The sequence below is a fragment of the Tursiops truncatus genome, chromosome 5 (assembly GCF_011762595.2).
Source record: "Tursiops truncatus isolate mTurTru1 chromosome 5, mTurTru1.mat.Y, whole genome shotgun sequence".
In the NCBI taxonomy this organism is placed as follows: Eukaryota; Metazoa; Chordata; class Mammalia; order Artiodactyla; family Delphinidae; genus Tursiops; species Tursiops truncatus.
Genome location: NC_047038.1, coordinates 89,120,144 through 89,144,576, shown reverse-complemented (window position 1 = coordinate 89,144,576; position 24,433 = coordinate 89,120,144). Strand labels below are relative to the sequence as shown.

The 24,433-nt window shown below is 34.0% G+C and overlaps 1 protein-coding gene across 10 annotated transcripts in view; it reads left to right on the top strand.

The window, feature by feature from the left end:
• Positions 1–24,433, top strand: part of ANKRD17 (ankyrin repeat domain 17) — a 161,341-nt gene that overhangs the window by 85,780 nt on the left and 51,128 nt on the right. For 4 of the 10 annotated variants that reach the window (XM_033857130.2, XM_033857126.2, XM_019932695.3 and 1 more), the window contains exons 7-18: positions 758–852; positions 2,753–2,990; positions 4,351–4,542; positions 4,899–5,032; positions 7,241–7,328; positions 8,637–8,764; positions 9,016–9,159; positions 9,698–9,800; positions 11,295–12,047; positions 16,322–16,470; positions 23,532–23,643; positions 23,775–23,920. In XM_033857130.2, the coding sequence (XP_033713021.1) occupies positions 758–852; positions 2,753–2,990; positions 4,351–4,542; positions 4,899–5,032; positions 7,241–7,328; positions 8,637–8,764; positions 9,016–9,159; positions 9,698–9,800; positions 11,295–12,047; positions 16,322–16,470; positions 23,532–23,643; positions 23,775–23,920 (2,282 nt within the window). The remainder of the gene's footprint in view (positions 1–757; positions 853–2,752; positions 2,991–4,350; positions 4,543–4,898; positions 5,033–7,240; positions 7,329–8,636; positions 8,765–9,015; positions 9,160–9,697; positions 9,801–11,294; positions 12,048–16,321; positions 16,471–23,531; positions 23,644–23,774; positions 23,921–24,433) is intronic. The other 6 variants (XM_033857129.2, XM_033857128.2, XM_033857127.2 and 3 more) reach the window with 6 other exon arrangements.

Below are 24,433 nucleotides of genomic sequence, written 5' to 3'. Positions count from 1 at the left end.
AAAATTGACTGCAGCTCATTTCCAGATGAAGTTGGAAAAAAATTAGTCACTTTTCTACTGTTTCTTACATAGTATCTGAAGTCCTTTTTAAAATATAATTTATGTTCATTGTAACTACTCACAAGGTAATCTTTATCTGAACTGAAGCATATGGTTTATTTGAAACTACATAAATATATGTGTGTGTATATATATGTGTGTGTATATATATGTATGTGTATGTATATGTTTATATCTAAATAAATGAATAAATATAAATGGTGTTGTTTCAAGAATATTTTTATATATATGGTTTCCAACTTACAAGCAGGTTGTTCCTAAAATGTCTGTGAGTTAGTTATGGAAACTTAAAGCTCATTTCCTCATAGAAATAACTTCAGTGATGATTATCATCCCAGGCTACTAGTTCACAAAAGCTAATTTAGTCTATAGTATAAATAAAATAACTATGGCATGCCTGGGCCCTAAAAAGATTGTAGAGGGGATATTCTGGGTGTTGCATTTTAGGGCCACCTTTGCTCACCTACAGCAAGGATTTTAGTAATAGCAGTTTCTAGGGTAACAGGGTAAGGAGTAGAACAGCACAGATCACTTATATAATTTGTGTTGGGCAGTTGAGGGTGGCTTGTAGCTGACTTTAGTATTATGGTAATAAATGTATTGCTGTAAGTTAAATACAACTTTTCAAAATATTGTTAATTTTATTTTTGGGGAATAATAAAATATTTTTAAGTAATCTTATAAACTTTTGGTTTAGGACATCTAGAGATGGTGCGATTTCTTTTGGAAGCAGGCGCAGATCAAGAGCATAAAACAGATGAAATGCACACTGCTTTAATGGAGGCTTGCATGGTAAGATTGGTGAAATACATACATGAAATATATTTATATATTAGGTAGAGACAGAGTCAGTGTATAGTGAGTGCCGTTTCCTTGGGTTCAGAACCTCAGCTATCTGAGTTGTAAGAGCCAGTCGTGCAGTATTAACTTCTATCAGAGGTGCTTTCTGAAGCTTTGTAGCACTACCTTCATTTTCTTAGTCTCCCATAGTTATACTGGTTTTATGTAATTGGCACAAAAAGTGACTTTTTAAAAGTTGATCAAGGATATTAAAAATGAGAACATAATCCACAGAGTATGCACATAATACTAAGTAAAACATGTTCATCAAACCCGTAATTTAAAATTTATGAAAAATTTGAAATTAGAATATTATCTGCATTACATAATTCTCCCTCTGTCATTCTCCTTTCCCAAAGATCCCTTTCCAGAGACTTTCCCTTCCCAAAGATCCTCTATCATGCTCTTTTCTCAGCTTTGAATTCCTTTTTTTAAGAACTTTTTTTTAATTTGTACTTGAGAATACGTAATAATAGTACTCTTAAACTTTTGTATCTCAGTCTATGACTTGTGGCACAGAAATGAATCAGAATAACATTATAGGCAGATTTATGAGAAAAACACACCAAAGATAAAGCAGACCCCAAATTTTAAGTTTCTTGTCTCAACTTCCCTTCAGAGAATGATTATTGAAAGGATGTTAAATTTTAATTACTAATTTTAAAAAAATTAGGTAGCCATTTAAGACGAGTTATTTTTTGTTTTTCTTATTGCCATACCAGTGTTTGCTTTAGTAAATTATTCTTTTGATTAAACAAATTTTCTGGGAGGGTTTTGAGTTCCCCATCTGTTAAAATAATATCCTTCTCTAGGGTTGTTGTGAGGATTAAATGACATAATGTGTGTAAGGAACTTAAAACATCCTTGCCACCGCCATTAGAGAAACAAACTATATGTAGATTAAAAAATTAAACTGGAATATTCTGTAGACCTACTTTGCATGCAATATAAGTAAGTGTTATAAGTAGATGAAAGATACTAGTAGGGACCATACGTTTTGGAGACTTGCTAAGAGACTGAGGTTTTAAACTGGACTTTAAAGGAAATGTAGGAGTTGACTACTTATGGAAGGAGAAAATTCTGAGCTAAAGGAACAGCAAAGTAACCACAGGGATAAGACATTAAAGTTGTGTAATATGGCAAGTACCAAGGCAAAAATGGGCATGACATGTTCAAAAGAAGATGAAATGTCTGTGAGGTAATACAGAAGGAAAAAATGTATCAAAGGAAGAAAGAATGGAAAAGTGAGCCTTGGGGTTGCCAATATTTAGGAAAACTGTGAAAGGGAGACTGGTAAAGAAGACAGAAGATATTAAGAGAGAACTTCTTTTTCTTTTTCTTAATTTTCACTGGAATTTGATTGTCAAACAACAAAGGAATTACCATGTATATATTGTGTTCCCTTTTCCATCATGCTCAATTCCCCCACTCCTGTAAAAAGTATTGGATTTTTCTTTCTCTACCTAGCCAAAACTTTGCTTATCCTTAAAGTTTCTATGAAAATCCTACTTTCCCTTTCTAAACTTTATACTTTTAGCATTTAAGCTTATACTATGCAGTGTTGATGTTATCTCACAGTAATCTCTTATGTGCTTACTGTTTTTTTTTTCTGATGGTTAATAAGCTTTTTGATTGAAGATATTTTTCTACATATTTTATATCCTCAATTGCTATTTACTACTAGAGTAAACTGTAGATATGTCTTAATTAATGCTTGCTTACTCACCTGTTAAATGTAGATTTATTCTTATTTGAATTGAGATCAGTCAACTTCATTGTATAGCAATTGAGAAGTATTTTTAAAGATTTTTTAATGGTGCTGATTCAGTTTTTTTAATTGCATTGTAATCAGGATGGCCACGTTGAAGTAGCTAGGTTACTTCTTGACAGTGGTGCCCAAGTGAACATGCCTGCTGATTCATTTGAATCACCATTGACTTTGGCTGCATGTGGTGGGCACGTGGAACTTGCGGCTTTACTTATTGAAAGAGGAGCTAGCCTGGAAGAGGTCAATGATGAAGGTTATACACCATTGATGGAAGCTGCTCGTGAAGGACATGAAGAAATGGTGGCGTTACTTTTAGGCCAAGGTAACCAATACCAATCAAGACACTAACGCATAAATGTGTAAAATGTAAGATTATGATTTTATAAAATTGAATTTATTTCATTTTTTTAGTAGATTTGTAATGAGGTGCTATCACAAAAACTAAAGATGAAATATTTTCTTTGAAAACAGCTCTCATACTGTACTAAATAAAATCAAATGGACTTCTTTACTATTTAAGAGCTTTCAGAGCCATTTTGTGCTGTGTGAATAAAAATAGAGAGAAGTGGGGGTGGGATAGGGTTGTAGGTTATGTAGGGGCATGTATGAGATTCAGCATTTCTGCAGCTAATATATTGAGAGAATGCCTCTTAGGGCAGAATACCTATTAATAAATATTTGATGTTTCTAGTGTTTCATAAAGTACACTATGGGAAATCTTGCCATAAGGACTAACTTGATGAGAATGCAACAATGCATGTATAAGAAGCTGTCAAGGAGCTCAGTACACTGTGGGCTTCTCTTTTGGGGAAAGTGAAACAGTTACTTGACTGTATTAAGATACCTTAACTTTAGAAGTAATCTCGCATCTCTATCCATATTGGTAGCCTGGTTTTATATCTCTTTTAGTAGTAAAGGTTTTGTTTGTACAAATTTAGGAGGAATGGCACATTTTTAAAAAACCTTTTACTGAGAGGTAATATTGACTAGAATTTTAAAAGCATAGTTTTTGGAGCAGACTTTTTAGTTTGAATCACAAATCCACTGCTTGCCGATTTTGTAACTTTAGGCAAGTTTCTAACCTTCTGTGCCTCACTTTTGTTGTCTGTAGGGTTGTTGTGAGAATTTATAGATGTGTTTAAAGCTTTTAGAACACTGTTTGTCATATAGTGTCTGTTAAGTGTTAACTGTGGTGATGGTGGTTGTAGTGATGATGATAATGTTGTTGTGACCTTGGGCAAGTTAGTTAATCTCAATTTCCTTAGCTGTAAAAATGGAGCTAACAATAATATGTAAAATGCTTTAAATATTACCTGACAAATAACAGCATATTGAATATTATCTATTATTATTTTCATCAACATCTTTATCATCATTATTTTGAACCTTTATAACTAGGGGATGTGGTTTATTTTCTAAGGCCTTAAATCACATGACTTGTACCTTCTAGCTGAATAAATCTTATTCCAGCAGTGTACGTCAAATATGGACTAGTGGATGTGGTTTTGATAGTTTTCTTTATTTTTAACTGCCTCCTAGAATAGGGGAGAGGTACTTCATCATTTAGTAAATTAATATAAATGTTCATTTTTGAACTATAGTTTACTAGGAAATAATAATGTTTTGCTTATCTCTGGAATAAGTTAATGACTTTCTTTAAATAATTAGAATCTTTATTTTAGGAGCAAATATCAATGCACAGACTGAAGAAACTCAAGAAACTGCCTTGACTTTGGCTTGCTGTGGAGGCTTTCTGGAAGTGGCAGACTTTCTAATTAAGGCAGGAGCTGATATAGAACTAGGGTGTTCTACCCCTTTAATGGAAGCTGCTCAAGAGGGTCATTTGGAGTTAGTTAAATACTTATTAGCTGCAGGTAGGCATTTTTGCATTTGGGAGTTTTTTTACATGATTTATTTAAGTAAAAATATTGCAATGCAAATAGCTTTTTTTTGATGTATGATGCACTGAATGTGTATAGAAAAATAATGTGATAAATTTTTTAGTGTATTTTGAATAAATAATTTACCTTATTGCTGTTTGAAATATCTGCAGTTTTAATTTTAAGCAGTAATCTATTTCTAATTTTTTTTCTTTTTTGCTTTTAAAGATGCTGACAGTATTCTCTATTTCTAGAAATGGATAAGGCTGTTTTGTCTAATTTGAGGAGATATGGCTTATCTAGAAGAAATTTCAGTATCCACATTTGTGTCTTATGATTCTTTTATTAAGGCTGTGTATCTAACACTACTGCAGGAGCTAATGTTCATGCAACAACAGCAACAGGGGATACAGCACTAACATATGCCTGTGAAAATGGTCATACCGATGTAGCTGATGTCTTACTTCAGGCAGGAGCAGATCTGGTAAGCTATGTCACTTTCTAAATCTTAATATTTAAAGCTAAGACAAGAAATTAATTGAAAGGAGATTATAGACGAAAGGTGTTTCTTTACTTCTGATTTTATGTTGGCCTTTTTGCCATTCTTTATCTCATTTAGTCATATTTTTTTCCTATGCTGTTTGGTGTCCATTCTTATTTTCCTTGTTAGCAGGACTATCCAGTCTACTACCCCTTTTCCCCTACAAAAAAGGGAAAATTTTGTGTTTGATATGTTAATAAATAATCATAATAATTAATACAGATCTTCTCTTAAGTACTTAGCTATTTTTAGAAGCTTTTCTGATCTGTCATAAAAAGGCAAATATGGCTTAGAGGCATTTCACTGTAGTTTAGGAAATAAATTGTACCTATACCATCAAAGCATTATTAAGTAAAGGAGTTAAAAAGATAAGTATTCAGTAAATAATATTTTCCCTCAAATAACTTTTTATTTAGTGAGAAGGATGAAATACTGAGGTCATTTTTTAAAATATTTATTTATTTATTTTGGGCCGCATTGGGTCTTCGTTGCTGCGCACAGGCTTTCTCTAGTTGCGGCGAGTGGGGGTTACTCTTCATTGTGGTGCGCAGTCTTCTCATTGCAGTGGCTTCTCTTGTTGCTGAGCACAGGCTCTAGGTGCGTGGGCTTCAGTAGTTGTGGCACTCAGGCTCAGTAGTTGTGGCGCACGGGCTTAGTTGCTCCATGGCATGTGGGGTCTTCCTGGACCAGGGCTCGAACCCGTGTCCCCTGCATTGGCAGGCGGATTCTTAACCACTGCGCCACCAGGGAAGTCCTTACTGAGGTCACTTTAAGGTAGATTACAAAGAGATGTCATAGGGAAAGGACAGACAGTAAAAAAGCTCAGAAGAGGTGAAGACGTCATCTGAGATGTTATGTTTGGGGCTGGGTAGGGTTTAGAAAGGTAGATACTGCGCTGTTGTTACAAAAGAGATACTCCAGTTGGAGGAAATAGTATGAGTACAGCCTGAGACGTAGGGAAGAAAAAAGCAATTGTGTGTGGGGAAAATAGTCATTCTTCCAGTTTAGCCTGTGAGGGAGTAAGAAAGGTAGGTTTTAGTTAAAACATAAGCACCCGTGTGTTCATGGGGCTGAGATTAATAAGCAAATGTGTTTTCCTGTAGAAGTTCATAGTTTATGACAGAAACTCACATGCAGGCAGAAACAGGCTCCTCAATTAACTGATTTCTTAACTTAAACTTTACTTAACTTCTCTTTCCTCATTTATGAAAGGAGAGGGTTAAATTAGATTACTATTGTGGCCTCCTTCAGCTCTGTCTGTGTTGGTACAACTCTTGGAGAACTTATGACGCACATTATATTCTAGCTAGTCATGCGTATATTCTTCTTATTAGGTTTTGAGCTTCTTCAGCTTAGGAACTAAATTTCTAGTGTTTACTACAGTGACTGTGAAACATACAGCAATGTAATCTTGCTTAGTTAATTGCAATGAAAACAACTTAGTGTATGACTTAAGAGAAGAATCATCCGATGTAAGTGTAAAAAATATTGGCATGTAAAATGCTTTATAAAAGGTGTTTTTTCTCAAACCTTTATACTGTAAGATCTGAAAATTTTTCCTATGCTGATATTCTGAATTGCAAAAATGCAGCTGGTTCTCCATCCTTTTGAAACCCAGAAATCTCTAGTAATATCTTATAATTGATGGTATTAAATATCACTAGCCTTGTTATTTTTATGTAAGGTAAAATAGAAATAATGGGAAGTCTGTAAAGACAGAGAGTGATATACTTAGAGAAATTCATACACGTAGGATACAAACTTATGAAAAGAAAATCACTTGTAGTGGATTAGGATAATGTTGATAATGTTGATTGTTTGGAGAGGGCTGTGCTAGAGTGCCATTCATTGTTCAAGTTCCACAGTCCTTTTTGTAGAGAGAAGGAAAAATTACCCAGATGGATTTAGATGAGGGTGTAACAATCACATGAATATAACCCCAGTTCTTAATTTATCTATGTTTCCATAGAACATGTTTCTAATTTGAGATTGTTTAAATTAAAGAATGTATTCCTAGATTTACTTCAAAGCATGTTATTTAATATATTTAGATTCTGAAATTAGTTCAGTTCTCTTCCTTTTGATTTTCATGAAAGGGAATAATTGTTCATTAGAAATTAAATATCAAGTAAGTCTGTGGTTTTTAAACAGGAGCATGAATCTGAAGGTGGAAGAACTCCTTTAATGAAAGCTGCAAGAGCTGGTCATGTTTGTACCGTTCAGTTCCTAATTAGTAAAGGTAGGTTTGTGTAAGGCAGTAATTTTTTTCCACAGGTATCTATCCCCTGCCCTTGGGTATTAAGAGATTTACAGGTAAAGAACATTTTGGAGGTGTCACATGGTGGAGGGATGCTACTGAGATTTTTGTGAGTGGGTAGTTGATAAACGTCCTGCAACACATAGAACCATTCCAAACTGTGAAGAGTTCTGATACCGAATACCACCCTTGTTAAAAAAATTTCAATACAGAAAAATTTCTCTGTGTAAAAAACTTTGAGGGTTTAGATACCTTGAAGTCTTTTCTGTTTATGTAATAATATATCTCGAAACCTGGATTTTTATGTTGTTTCTGCCACTGATTAATTTGAAGGCAAGTCACTTTTCTTCTTTATATTTCCTTGGGCCTAAGTTTCCTTCTTTGTAAAATATAGAGAGGTGTTCATAAATATTGCACCCCCCCCCAAAAAAAATCGAAATTGAAATGGAACAAATATGCCAAAAATGCATTTTCATTCATGGTCATTTATTCTACTTTGAATACCAAAATCCTTAATAACAAAGGTAGCCTAAAGTTTGAAATCGTTTGTAGGTAAAGAAAATAAATCAGAAATAACTTACTGGTCAAAGTATTTTAGGCAATTTGAACACTTCCTTGTGTTATATGTTTATAAATAAGACATAGTATTCTCAAGAATGAAATTATTTTCAGTTATTATCTCCTCTCTTCTTTAATTTTAATGAGTTTGATTCCAGTTTCTTCCTGGCATTTTATTTCCATTTCCCACATGCATAGCACAGTGCTCCAAATCAGGGATGAATTCATATTAAGGGGAAAATATACCTGTTTTCATTCTCAGATATTTCCCAATGAAAAAAGATTATACTACTATTACTTACTATTTTTTGTTAATTCCTTCCATATTTGGCCCATAGAGGGCAGTGTGGTTTATTTTTTATTGGTTTTTAGTCATCTTTCCCACTGAAGATATTAAAATGTAGATAAAATTTTATATTTTACTTTTTTAAAACAGTGATTATATTAGGAATAATATATACTTTTATCATTTAATGGTTCATACTGAAACATTTGTGGATGAAATTATATCATGTTTGTCTGGGATTTGTTTTAGAATAATTCAAGATGGGAGAGGAGAATGGATGTGGGTATATGTGAAATGAGATTGGCCATGTTTATAATCATTGAAGCTGGGTAATGGGTATGTGGGGCTTCATTATACTGTTCTCTCTACTCTTCGATTTTGAAGTTTACCATAATTTAAGAAACAACACTCTATTAACATGATTTTTCATGCCTTGTCTGTTTTAGGAGCAAATGTGAATAGAACCACAGCTAACAATGACCATACTGTACTGTCCCTGGCTTGTGCAGGGGGTCATCTGGCAGTGGTGGAACTACTTTTGGCTCATGGGGCAGATCCTACACACCGTTTAAAAGTATGTAACTCAAATGTTTCAGGTAGCATTGTGAATTAATTTTCACTCTTGAGCATAACAAATTATTATCTATAAGTTCCACTTGTATTGGCATTCTAAATGTGTTCATTTTCTTCTGTTTTTAGAGAAAAGTGTTCTTTACTAAACCTAAAACTTTAATGGGTCTGGGGCCTGTTGGCTATATCTTCCTTAATGTTTCTGTAAATTAATTTAAAAAAAATTTTTTTCCCCTTCCATATTCACTCTTTTAGGATGGCTCGACTATGTTGATAGAAGCAGCAAAAGGTGGTCATACAAGCGTTGTTTGCTATCTTTTGGACTATCCTAATAACTTGCTTTCAGCCCCTCCACCAGATGTCACTCAGTTAACGCCCCCATCCCACGATTTAAATAGGGTAAGCTTCTAAACTAAAACATTTTATGTTATATCATCTTTTTTCCTTTTTCGGTCATAGTTCAAGATTAAACTAGATTGTTTTTTGTTATAATATGTAGTTCTTTTTATAGATAACATACTTGATATGGTTAATGAACCTCTGATGTAATATTCAGATTCTAGATTGATATGATTTTGCTTTGCTTTCTTACTGTGGCCAGAATAATCTTTTGATTTCAAAGTTCATTAAAAAAATGTCATGGAGGGAATTCCCTGGTGTCCAGTGGTTGGGACTCAGCGCTTTCACTGCTGGGTCCCGGGTTCAGTCCTTGGTCGGGGAACTAAGATCCCATCCCGCAAGCTGTGCAGCATGGCCGGAAAAAAAAAAGTCATGGAAAATAATTTGATACCAACACATTTTAAGTAAATATGTCGCCTGAGATTGTCATATGAAAAAATATTTCGAATGGATCTTTGTAACTTATTCTTCATTTAAAGCAAATTATGTAATGGAAGGTGAGGAAAAGCAGATATATAATCAGTTTCATTTGTCTTAGGCTCCTCGTGTACCAGTTCAAGCACTGCCCATGGTTGTCCCACCTCAGGAGCCTGACAAACCACCTGCCAATGTTGCCACTACTCTTCCCATCAGGAATAAAGGTCAGTTATACTTCTAAAGACTTAACAAGTTGTCCAAGTAAAAATGATAAGATTGCAAAAAAAAACCAAAAACTGGCCATTTAAAATTATTATTCCACAAAAAATGAATTTTACTAGGTCGGCATAATTGAAGATTTTTTTTTTAACAATGAAAAAAGCATGTTATTGGGAGAGAACATAGTTAAGAACACTAATTTGTGCTGGAATCAGAAGTATTAGCAGTAGAAATTCAGATGCTCATCTTTGATGCAATTCTGATTATCCATGATTTCCTCTAATAACTAGTCATTTCTATTCATGTTAAAATGTTAGGCTGCGTATAATTGGGTGACATTTTTGTAAATTACTAAAATTTCTGTAGTGATATGAGGCATAATATTAATAAGCTAGATCAAAATTAAATTTTATTTTAGAATAGCTGGTTTTAATATAGATTTTATATCTGGAATACCTTTTCTCAACCAAGAATTCAAAGTTACTTCAGATATGGTTGTTTGTTGCTCTAGAACTCTGAGGTCCATATTTGGTTTGTGGAAGTTACAGCATGCATGTTCATAAGTTATGTCCCAAAAGATTACAGCTACCAGTTTTAATCAGTTTTTCCTTTTAGAAAGTTTTACCTGAGGAACCAATGTGGTTTTAATTTTTTGGTTTTTGGCTACCTATATTATTTTACCAACAAGAATACTAAGTATTTCCACCAGTTCTTTTCAATCACCACTACCAATCTAGAGCCTTGGCACCTTTTTCAGTTGGTATAGCAAGCAAATGATTGCTATACCGATAGCCAGATATGTTTATTCACCTGGCTGTCAGAAGATACAGTGGATGTCATAGTTCAGCATCTTTTCTTCCAGGGAAACTGAATCCCATTTCTCTACTGGCCAGGTAGCTTTGTGAATATGTGAATTTCTATCTTACCTTTATCAGTCTTGAAGATGGTAGGCCCCAACAAAGACATATATTTTAGTTGGATTTTAATTTCCTGGTACTTCTCAGTGGTTTGAGTACTCTTTGTGTGTATGTGTGTGTGTTTAAAAGGCACAGACTATTAAATGTAGAAAAACCTTGACTTAGAGGTTTAAGTTTTCCCTACATCTTAATAATTTAGCATTATTTTTCTGTTCTTATGATAAGTTTTTACATCTTTATGACCAGATGAGGTATCTATCTACACATAGCCTTAGATTTTACTTTAATTGTACCACTTAGATATCACAAACCTGCATCCCTCTATTGTCTAATTGTAACCATGTGATATTTTTAAAATTCTGAAATTAATTTCCCAAAGATTACTCTATGCACATAAAATACATACATTTTATATTTATGATAAAGAAGGTGGATTTGTTTTTAACTCCTTAACAGTGCATTTTCACCTTCTATGGATATATTAACTTGGTGCATAACTGTTGGCACTAAACCTCCCAACAGTAACTCTGTAATGAGGATGCCATTCATGTGCACTTCTGAGGGGGTTTCTTTTTCACACAGCTGCTTCTAAACAAAAGTCCAGCAGCCATTTGCCAGCAAACAGCCAGGATGTACAGGGTTACATCACCAATCAGTCTCCAGAGAGCATTGTAGAAGAGGCTCAGGGAAAGTTAACAGAACTGGAACAGAGGATAAAAGAAGCCATAGAAAAGAATGCACAGCTGCAGTCCTTGGAACTGGCTCATGCTGACCAACTTACCAAGGAGAAGATCGAGGAGCTGAACAAAACAAGGGAGGAACAAATTCAGAAGAAACAAAAGATTTTGGAGGAACTACAGAAAGTAGAACGAGAATTACAACTGAAAACTCAGCAGCAGCTAAAAAAGCAGTATCTAGAGGTTAAAGCTCAAAGAATTCAACTTCAGCAGCAGCAGCAACAGTCTTGCCAACATCTGGGACTGCTAACTCCTGTTGGGGTTGGAGAACAGCTTTCCGAGGGAGACTATGCACGGTTACAGCAAGTGGATCCCGTTTTGCTTAAAGATGAACCCCAGCAAACTGCTGCTCAGATGGGTTTTGCACCAGTCCAGCCTCTGGCCATGCCTCAAGCTTTGCCTCTGGCGGCAGGTCCCTTGCCTCCAGGGTCCATCGCAAATCTTACAGAACTGCAAGGAGTGATAGTTGGACAGCCAGTACTGGGCCAAGCACAGTTGGCAGGGCTGGGGCAAGGAATTCTGACAGAAACACAACAAGGGTTAATGGTAGCCAGCCCTGCTCAGACCCTCAATGACACGCTGGATGACATCATGGCAGGTGGGTTATATTGTTATGAGCAGGTATCAAATATGATTTGCTTAAGGCGAGTAAGAGTGTGCCAGAATTTTTTGCCGTTACCCAACTTGAGAACTATTTCTGGACTCTTGAACCATGTATATCTTTAGAAATATTAGTTCAATCTCAGACGTTCTCAGATGGATACAGGTCAAATTAAAGATTAGCTTATTCAATGCAAGTGGCTGAAACTTTCTGACTTAGGTGGGTAGGCTGGGAATCTAGGTTTTTCGGTAGTCAGGTTGATGTTTGATTTTTTTGTTTGTTTTTGGTTTTGTTTTTTCTCTTTAAGTTCAGAATACTGATAAAATTTTGGCTTTTTTGCTTCTGTATTCACACCAATAAACTGGGAAATTGGTAGAAGTTGAAGTGCAAAACTAGTAGGATATATCAGAAAGCTTATTTGTGAACAGAAATACTTTATATCCTAATGGATCAGACTTCAAACCTGATGGATATTAAAAAAAAAAAAAAGTAAATACTTTTACAACAATAATAAAGTACCAAACCAAATAAGGTTTGATTATACTGTATGTCAGTGATTTATCCCCTGTGAATGTTCATGTGTAGTTTCTTTCTAATTGTATTATGAGCAGGTGTGGTCCCTTGATAGTATCATAAATGATATATCTTTAAATGGGTAGGCAGAGAAATTTTTTTCCATTTTAATTAGATTCATTGGCAAAAAGAAATATTTTAGGGGTTGTTTTAATGGTTCTAGTTTGGGGTACTTAGTTTTTGTGAGTTCTGTAACAAAGTAGTAGTATGAGATTTTACAGGATTATAAGCCATAAGAATACTGTACTGAAAAGAATAATTTTCTTCATTTAAAAAAAAAGTAAAGAAAAAAAAATAGAAAAAGAAGGAACAGGGGAAAACAAAGGGAGTAAATAGGTGAATTTTGGTAATTTTCATCTGCTCTCTTCCTCCCTTTTAATTCTTTGGTCTATACTTAAAGGATGATTGAATTTTTTCTAATTTTGAAACTGTGTTTAAGTAGCATTATATATTATGATGAGATTATACATAATTTAACTTTAATCTTTTAAAAGAATAAAAGAAAATGAAATTGTATAGTGTTGAGATATTTAGCTAACATTCAGAAACTAAGAAACCAGCTAATGAGACAGATTTTGTACTTAGAAATTGCTCTAAAGTTTCCTAGTCTTCTTTTAGTATCACCTCAACAATAGTATGTGGAATGAAAGTCTCTGCTAATCTTAGAGGGTACAGTAACTACATCGGAAAAAATGCTATTAATTGTTAGTAAGAACTACAAAGCTTCTTATATTAAGAAGTATACATTTTTCCTATAGATTTGAAAGTTACTACTAATCACCATTAGTGGGTTATAATAATTGGGAATGTAATTTTAAAAACAGTATATATCTTATGAAAATTGAAGCACAGTAGCTCCAAATGCCAAATTTGATATTACTTTCATGGCCATTAATCTAGATCATAATGGTGTTCTTTATAATATGTCGATTCAACTACCAAAGAATGTGTAGAATTGAGTGTTATTTATTCTATTAAATGAAGAATGGACATTCCATACCAATGAATATTAAAAATTTTTTGATATGCTATCAGAATTTACCTGATGTTCTTGGGCATAGTTCAATAATGATTTGCCAGTTGTATAATTTTTATGCTGATCAGAATTATCGGAGGTTTGTAAAGTAGTTTTTCTGTTGATTTGTTTACCAAACGAAAACAATTAAATTCTCCCTATGTATTCCAGGTGTTTTCATATAAAATTATTTTTTAAAGCTTATAACTTCTTAGGAAATATGACAGATACTTGTCATATTATAAAAATACTTTACCTGTTTATTCTCATTTATATGGGGAGAGGAGAGATGGCCAGAAGAAAGAACAGGATTAAAAACATCCAGCTACCTCCCTGCAACCCATTCCTGCATCATGCATGTGCACGTGCACAAACATACACATATACACTCACTTCCACAGCCTTTAAACTTCTTCTCTAGTAATTGTTATTTCAGTTGACTAATGACCATTTCCATTTCCATTCTTTGGGTTTTTTAATATCTTACAACTTCATTAGGCTCAGTCTTCCTTCTCTCCTTCAGCATAATGTCTGTTCTTTATTCCTTAGTCCCCATTTATTAGACTGCTTTTATAAGATTCAGTCTCTTTTTCTCTAGTACTTGGCTGGTCAGAATCTTCTATCTTCCTTGGTTTCTGTACTAGCCAAACCAAAATCAGTTCCCTATTTAACCAGTCTTAACAACTTGCCTTTGCTGTGCTGTCAAGTTCCCTCTTTCCTTACCTGACGTTAAAATTTCTTTGAGCATGTGGTTTTCCCTCTCTGACCCTAAAATGAAGTTCCACACGTAAAGATCTGGTCTGTACCATGGTTCCTTCAGGTACCTACATATTTACAATTGTTACTTTTAATTTTAGAGAATGGATGAGTGACAGGCAGCTATTTAGTTTTAGTAAACCAATATCATAGGTACCCCAAGGGAATTAAATGAGAGAATTGATTTTTCCTATCTCCTTCTAGAAGAGGTGATAAGAAAAACCAGTTTGACCAAAAATAAGAAAACTAATATGTTCTTTAAAAGAACTTATTCAAATTGAAATGTAAATTATAATTTAGTCATTTAACAATAAACTTAGATTTTTTTGTTCAGTATCATGAAATAAAATTCAGTTTTTTGGACAGATTGGTGTTCATTCTGTTTAAGCTAATTTTGTGTTTAGCATTTTCATTTGTGAAAATCAGTCTAATCAGAGGAGAATATGGAACCCATTTTAAGAGCCATAGATTTTATATGGTTTTGAAATTTATATCTAGAATGTGTACATTTGAATTGTCTTGATCTTTTTCTTAACATACAAAACTATCAACGTGGAGTAACAATATCAAGGTCATTAGATGATTAACATGTTAGTGTTGAATACATGCCCTTTTCTATTGATCTGGATCCCTAAGGATTCAAATAGTGTGTTTTGTTTTGTTTTGTTTTGTTTCCTCCTTTGTTCTTCCTTTGGCTTTTAAGTGGACTTAAAAATGTATAATTTTAGAATGTGTGTTGCTATAATGTATAGTGTATGTTTGTGCCTGAACTAAGGATTTCATGTAAAATAGATTTCTTAATTGACAATTGTGTTTATAATTGTTATGATAAGGTCTATTTCAGTTTTGTTCTTGGTAGGAGCATAACCTCTTTTGCCTGGTTTCAGATCCAGTTGTGAATCATGATTGTTTTCTGTCTCATGTAGTTGATAACTACATTGGTAACATACATCCACACTACTGTTGATCATTCAAAGATTAATGCCCAGACTCTAGTGCTATAGCATTTTTAATAAGGGGGAAAAAGGATTGATGTTCACATGGCAACTCCAGAAGTGAGTTGATGAGGGAATAAAGTACCCTCAACTGCTACCACCTTTGGAATTCTCCCATCTCAAGTACTGACCTAATTAGCCCCTTCTTAATTTGCTTATTTTGATGAAAATAATATCATGGCAAAATTATACTTAGAAGAACTAACAGTAATCTATACTTGAAGGCTGATTGCATGCATACATTTTTTTCTACCCTAATATTTTAATTTTGTCTTCCTAAGTCAGTGTGATTGCTAGATTGATTGGTGAGCATTTTACGCCCTTCAGAATAATTCTGTATGTGAGAAACTGTTTCTGTGTGAGGATCAAATTTTTATATATATATATGCTGTCATACTGAGGGCCACCCCCTGTCTGCAGTTAATAAAAGAATAGGAAGTATTTTAAATATTCAATAGCGAATGTCCCCAAACAGTGATATTACTTTCATTAGTTCTAGAAAATAAGGTGTGAAATTGGCAGGTAAAAGACACATTTTCTCCTTCTTAACTTGACTATTTTAACTTTTATTCCTTTTCTGATTAAGAAGATATAATGGATAACCATTTGCATATATATTTAATTTTAATTCATAAAAATAGTTTTGTTTTCAGGGTTATTTTGAATTAAGGTTTTGTGATTACATACCATAAGAGGGGAATTTGTTTTTCATATGGTTTATTGTTTAGCAAATGGGTTACTCTCAATATATATTTAAATTTTGGTCTGTTGTCCAGTGTCAGAAATAACCAGGAAAATGAGTTATTAGTGCTATGGCAGTCTACCTGTAGATATTTTGTTTTTAAAGATATTTAAATATTTTCTGACAACTATTTCCTGCTGTTACCTAACAATGTTTCATCCTCATTAAGTACAGTTATTTTGTTCAACAGCAGTCAGTGGAAGAGCATCTGCAATGTCAAACACTCCTACCCACAGTATCGCTGCTTCCATTTCCCAACCTCAGACTCCAACTCCAAGTCCTATCATCTCTCCTTCAGCCATGCTTCCTATCTACCCTGCCATTGATATTGATGCACAGGTAAGCTCCAAACTCAGGAGTGATAGTTTTTAGCTGGAATTATATCATCATTAGAAACATTAATCAGTTATTTAAATTATCTTAGACTGCTTTGTGTCTGGGCAAAGACCTGAGCCACAGTTATAAATTAGAATCCACATTTAAAGAAATAAAATACCAAATACAGATTATTACTGATAATTATTGTGAAGATCTGGTTTCTGATATCATCAAGTAATCTTTTTTTCTTAAACTTTAGTTTAAAAAGGGATGTAAAAAGAAAGAACTTATTTAAGATTATGTATTTTCTTCTAAACTTAAATTAGAAGATGTGTCTTAAAATTCATATTGGATTCCATTTATATAGCATATATACTCAGTTATATTTATATTGTCTTTGAAAATTCTGATCTTGCTGACTGAAATATGTAGTAAGTCTATGTGTCTGTTTCTATAACACTGTTAAGTTTAAAAAACAAGTTTTTTAAAAGAATTAGTTTACCATGAAATGTCAGAGCGAAATGAGGTTGGAAAAGAGAAGGTAGCTTGTGTTGTGTCCTGAAGAAATGCCAAGCAGCCTAGCTTAGAAGACTGCTGAATGAGGTAAGGGTATGTGGCTTTCTTCAGGACTGAGAAATGTTTGAAGTTTATTTAGTTTTGTGTTTTGATTAATGCCTGATGGAGAGACTAGTGTGAGGGTGGTGGTGTATGTTATAAAACTTGCAGTTTTATAAATGATCACTTCTTTATAAGCATCAATTTTAGGGAGGGGGGATGGGGGAGGGGGGGGAGAGAGAGAGAGAGAGAGAGAGAGAGAGAGAGAGAGAGAGTGTGTGTGTGTGTGTGTGTGTGTGTGTGCGCGTGCGCGTGTGTGTGTGTGTTTGTATTATTGCATCCTTAAGGGCCTGTACTATTAAACTATTGAAATAAAGCCTCCTTTTCATTAAGATGTTTCTTGGTAATACTATGAAAAAGGAATTTCATTTCTGTTCTTACTTGCTTCCCTTATTTTATATGAGCTAACTTTTTTTTGAGCACCTGTAATAGTTAGGGGCTTTCTTTAAGGAATAACTTTATTCAGTCTTCAGATTACACATATAAGGTAGCTACTCTTAAACACCCATTTTCCTGCTGAAGAAACCTAGACTAAGAGAGAGATTAAACATTTGGCTTACAATCACTTCGTTTAACTAAGAAATGGTGGGGCTGGAGTCAAACTTAGGTTGGTTTGACTTAAAAGGCACCCTTCCAAATGCCATACTATAGGGCTTCATTTTTAGTCTCATAAAAAAAAGTAGACATTCATTTGGTGAACCACAATGGTTTACATTTCATATTGATAGCATTGTAGAATTGGATTGAACTTTTTATTGAATTTGCATTATTTTCCTCTAATCTGTTTTGCTCTGAGTCTGTTAATGTTTTAACCAGAAGTATATTTTCTAATTTTGTGAGATCAAAAATTGATCCATAAGCAAAAGTAAAACTTCACCAAAATATAAAGTGTTTCTTCTTTTTTTTTTTAGTGCTTTAAAATAAAACAGCCACAGGGACTTCCCTGGTGGTCCTGTGGTTAAGACTCTGCACTTCCACTGCAGCGGGGCAGGTTTGATCTCTGGTTGGGGAACTAAGATCCCGCGTGCTGCATGGTGCAGCCAAAATTAAATCAATTAATCAATCAGCTACAGAAAAGGTTCCATCAAGTATGATCATGATTTTATTGAATTTGAGATTATAGTGATAATGAAATTTTATCTGACTATACCACTCAACCAACCATAAATTAATTTCTGAGAAGTTACATATAAATACTTTTAAAAAGTTAATTGAACAAACGATGTACATTTTAAATGTAGTAGACATACTTATGTAAAAAGATTTGACTATGGCTCCTTAAAAATCTGCTTCTTTATCTGGTCTTTACATTGAGGCTTTTCAGTTGGGTTAGCCTAATATGAGTTACAATACTTTTCATGGAGTTTACCATAACTGCTTAGTTAGAAATTTCCTGTTTTGGAACACATAATACAAAATAATTATTTGGAAATAATTGTTCACCATTTTTTCTTTAACCTTCAGTGTTAGTTTTTTTAACTTACTAGTTTTTATGATACCAAGAAGGTACTTAAAGTGATAAATACAAAGATTCTTTTATGCTTAATCCACCTGAAGTTTTTTCTAGATTCTCAATACAAATTCCATGAGATTTTACGTAATGGATATTTTGGTTTATGTGTGACAATGCTGTGCCATTACAGACAGGTGATATGATGAAGATTCTTCCTCTATTTTGAAAGATTAAAATTCCTCTAATAATTGGATTTTCCATTTGTTTATTTAACAAAACTTAACATGTACATTCTTTTTTTTGTTTTTTTTGCGGTACGCGGGCCTCTCGCTCTTGTGGCCTCTCCCGTTGCGGAGCACAGGCTCCGGACACGCAGGCTCAGCGGCCATGGCTCACGGGCCCAGCTGCTCCGCGGCACGTGGGATCTTCCCAGACCGCGGCACGAACCCGTGTCCCCTGCATCAGCAGGCGGACCCTCAACTACTGTGCCACCAGGGAAGCCCAACATGTACATTCTTACTCTTTACAGATACTTACTTCTTTAACTTAATCTCTGTAACAATTCCATGAAGTAGGTACTGTTGCTATTACCATTTTACAGGTAAGGAAAGAGGCCTTGCCTAACAGCCAATTTTTTAGTGGAGCCAGCTTTCAAAGAAACAAAAAAAAGACTCTGGGTCTAAAATCTAGAAAATGGGTCTGCCTAGATAGCAAAGGGTCATGTGTGTTTAATCTTTACATCTGTTTAGCATATTTCCTTGTCCATACAGCATATTTACCACAAATCTTAAGGAAGAACAAAAGAAGTGTGATTTTTTTAATGCCTCAGTATATAAGTCTCTTTTTTTAAATGCTAATGATTCTTGAAAAATGGTCCTTTAGTTGATCATTATAGTAGGGAACTAATATTTTAAACAAGGATTAGCTGGAATCGTATGTGTAATTTCTGGCCCTTAAAGAATGCTGACGATAAGAGTTTGCATTCTTTATAACATTCCTCAAATCTTACGTTCTATAACTAGAAATCACCCTTGGTTTGTGTGCCACAGGCTCTCCGCCTCTCATGTAAGGGTCTTATTGAATTAAGTTTGGATACTATCAAAACTTTTAAGATTAATACTACACACTGTGCTGTTACCAAAATTTATTTTAGGAAACATCAATAAATGATAGTTTGAAGTAATTATTTGGGACTGTTTTACTATGCATTCTGATAACATAGCTCTAATCTCTTTTTATTTTGCTTGAGTGGTGTAATAAAACTTATACCTGGGTACTCTAGATATGGAAATTAGGAATCACATATAGATTTTTAAGAACTGTGGTTTTATATGAAACAATAAATCTGGTTGAAGGTAAGAGCTGAATCCCCTGAATTAATTAAATATTTTCTGTATTTTATAGTGTGAACTTTTTATTAACTCTGCTAGCCGAAAGTGAGAAAGAATTAGTTGTTCTCTTCATAGGTTCTAAAACCTGTGTTCTGGCATGAACTGAACTTGTGTTCCAGTTCTGAACTGCTTGACATTTTATTCTCAAATTTCTAAAGGCTTTCCTTAAACTTGGAATAACTTATTCTAGCACATCTCAAAAATGAGAAAAATAAATACCTCCTCATGTAATTTTGCCTTTTTTTCCTGTTTTTAATAATTAACATGTATCTATTATCTTTTAAAGAGGTAGATGTTAAATTTAACCTACATATCAAGACTGAAATTGTAGAGTATGTAAAATTATGTTTTACCTTTAATGGTATAAATGTCATTGGTATTTCTCTTTTCTTCTGTTTTTGCAACATGGAAAACAGTTTCACCACGATTTAAGGAGAAATTAAGGAGCCCAGGAAAAAACTCATTTAACTCATAATAGTAATATGAAATACTCTGCCATTAAAGCATTCTACTTTAAAATGCATGCATTCGACTTGTTTATATGAAGTGTTTTAAATAGGTTATTTACTGTCTTACTGATTTTTCTCATTTATTGAATGCCCTAAAGTGCCATCCTTTTTAATCTTATACATGACCCCTAACGTGGTTAGAGAATGAGATATTTGGGACTATGGAGGTCTAAAAAATATTCAGCCCTTTAAATCCTAATAGTTTTCAAAGTAATTTATTTAATTACTTTAAATGAAATGAATAGATATACTTTTTATAGTTCAGATTTTTTTTCACTTATATTCTAGCTCATTAAAAGCTGCCTTTTCCTTTAATATTTCATTTGTCTTATGATTCTTGCTTTTTTTTTTAATCTTATAAAATTGAATAGTCATGCTGGTAATTTACAGAATATTTTTACATTGAATATAATTTTATCATTTTTTATAAGCCTGAATCATCATAACATGTTATGATACAGAATGGTATATTTTATGATATTGTGAGCTAAATGGAAATTTTCTTTAGAATATAAACCTGGAAAGCTCTTAACAAAGCTCTGGGCATCTTTTTCCTTTCCAGGTTTCTCTTAGATATATGACCAAGAATGTGACTTGGTAACCAGTATAATAACATAACTTTAGTGTTACTTTGCCTTCTAGAAAGTCATCACCTACATTTCATTTCCTTGATTAGAAATATTCAAAACACCTGTTTTCTTTAATTCAAAACTACCTGTATCTTATCAGTAGTTAATTTTAACCCAAACTCCTACTTCAGTTAAATTGTTTCTTGATATATTGCAAATCAGGATATTTCTTACCATTTTGGGAATATGTAGTATATATTTGGGGGGGCGGTGAAAGTCTCACTTCAGAATCTTTAAATTCTTTCATTATTGTCTTAAAAAGATTGTTGTAAAATATTAATTGCTTTAATTTCACCTTAATGCAGAAATATAGTGAAGTTACCTACTTTTAAGTTGCCCAGGGAATTTGACTAACCTCCCCCTCTTCTTCAGCTTTAAATATCTTTTCCTTCAACTCTCACATTGTTCATATTTCTCTCTTAGTTTCAACCTAAATTTGCCCTGTACAGTAACCTGTAAACTCCTAGTGAGCAGAGACTGTATTTACTTACCTTTGTCAGCGCTAGAGTATCTAGCAGAGTACTTTGAATATAAAAGGTGCTTAATAAATGTCAATTGAATTGATGTTTTATAATGTGGAAAAAACCCAAATTTTACTGATCCTCTAAAATTTTCCATGCTTACCTTTTCCAAATTTTGTTTGTCTCTTCATTCTCTATTACGATTGGCACCAGTTTCCTAAATTACTCTTTAACCCCTAGAAGACTTCTAGAAACCTCATAAACTTTATCATAAAGTTGACTCTTTGTAATAAAGATTACTCTTCTACTGATTGTCTATACTAACATAGAGAACACATAATACAGATAGACTTAGCATTCTGTTCACCTCAGTCAGCTGTGCCTTAGGGCTGCTCTCTGATGTAAGAGGGTAAGCAGCATTTTGTTATCGATGATCTTGGTTTTTTTTACACCAGTCTTTACCCATTGTTAGCATGTGTGACCATCGGAAGGTTATTTCTCTGACCTTTGTCTCCTTTTCTCTGAAATCAGATTCCTTCCTTATAAACCTGAAATAAATATAATATTATATAACACAGTAAATATATATTTCATTTATGTAATCCTTCGTTTTATTAGTGATAGCTTTTATTCTATGACCCTTACAGCTACTGTCATTCATTCAACTTAACTATCTTTTATTGTTTCCTAGGCAAGACATCACTAATAGGTAGAGAATGCAAACATAAATAAGACATGTTTATTACCTTCCAGGAATTTATAGTCCCCTGAGGGTGATAGACACATAAGTAATATTAACATAAGGAAGATTGGTGATAAATGCTGTAATAGAGGTGAATATGTGAAAGCGGGAAGATGGCTTAGACAGAGCTATACAATAAAAAAATAATGCAAGATTCATATAATTTTATGTTTTCTGGTAGCCACATACCATGATAGAGTGTGACCACTGGTTAAATCTATTATTGGTCACTATCACTGGCATAAGTCAGAAGTAAACTGTATATAAACAGTGTCATGTCTCAATTATAATTGTGTTTGTCTTTCAAAATGCATTGTATATTATATTTTTTTGTTCCTTTAAATTTTTAGGGGCTTTGTTCCTCGAATGCAGTTAAGTTACTTGGAAATAATTTTTTCATTTCAAGACTTGTTTTTCAGCTTTGTTAGATGGGTCCAGAGTAGCTAATTTGGCCTAATGGCTGAGGATTTTTCTTGATATTCTGTGTGTTTTGAGGGTCTTTCTGCTCTGGCTGTGGGAACCAAACTATTCCCAGTTCTGTGTAAGCTCTAGGTGTTGTTCAGTCCCTTCTGGTAGTCTTTCCCTGGCCTCCAGTAATTTTTCTTATGCACGTATGCTGATCAGAGCTCAGCTGAAGACTCAAGAGGAGCCCTCTGCAGATCTCTGGAGTGCTCTCTGTATGTAGTGCCTTCCTCTCCAGTAGTCTACCCCATGAATTCTAGCCACCTTCACTTCTCCAAACTCTCTTTTCAATGCAGGGAGAATGCCAGGCTCTATTTGGGTACCCTCTTCCTGCACTTTAGCCTGGAAACTCTTCAGGCTATACAATAAGTTAATCATTTCTGTCCTCAGTGATCACTGTCATGTGTTGCCTGTCTAACTAACATCATTTCAAATAGTTTGTCTTTTTTTGTCGTTTGGGATGGGAAGATAAATCTTGTCTATGCTACTCCATTTATGGGTAGAAGGGAAAGTGAGTCCACTGTAGTATTTCTTAAAACATGTAGTTGAAAATAGCATATGGTTGAAAATCATACATTTTTTTCTTCTTGCTTGCTTTAAGAATTGCCCATAAAGTTCAAATATTATTTGTAGTTTAAAAAAATCACAAGTTGACCATTAGTGGGGAAAAAAAAAGAGGTTACTATCCAAATGTTTGATACAGTAGAATGGTATATATGTGTGTGTATGTGTGTGTCTGTGTATTTGGTATATGTACATATTATGTAATTGATGTTAACATTTTTAATTGTCTAATGAGCTAATCAACAATTTTTTACAGACTGAGAGTAATCATGACACAGCGCTAACGCTTGCCTGTGCTGGTGGTCATGAGGAACTGGTACAGACATTGCTAGAGAGAGGAGCTAGTATTGAGCACAGAGACAAGAAAGGTAAGGCCTACTTTTGTTAACTTTTCTTCTGATTATTTGTGTTCTGTGACGAAATACTACTTGTAGCCCTATTTTGATGGACAATAGCACTGTTTCTTTGCTTAGCTAAGAAGATCTTTATTTTACTCCAGGTTTTACTCCGCTCATCTTGGCTGCTACAGCTGGTCATGTTGGTGTTGTGGAAATATTGCTGGACAATGGTGCAGACATTGAAGCCCAGTCAGAAAGAACCAAGGACACACCGCTATCTTTGGCTTGTTCTGGGGGAAGACAGGAGGTATTGTCCCCAAGTGTAATTTTTTTTTTTTCTCTCTGTTTAACAGATGTGCACTTTAATTTATATGACTTTGTGGTAACAGTGGACAGACATTAAGATTTATCACAGTAACTGAGACTATAATCTTTTAGCAAAAGGATAAGAATTAGTGTTATAAACTGTCTTGCCAGAAAAATTATACATTGTTTATTATCCTACTCATCTGAAAGTACGAACTGCCATAGGAATCCCTCTATATTGCATTCAGGCTAAGAGAATGATTAAGACATCCCAAATCAAATCAGCAAGCTCCTGATAAGTGGGGCCTATATTCACTCATCTTTTCCTGTCCCAGAGTACTTAGTGTGAAAGGTACTTAAGCTCAGCCTCTGTTTGCTCCATTGTGTGTCTTCTTCGGACATTTAATAATCAGTTGGATAACCTCATTCTTCCGGCATTTAATAATTAGCTGGATAACCTCATTTTAAATCACTTTTTTAAATCCAATTCTATTCACCGGTCGTGCTGTCTCTA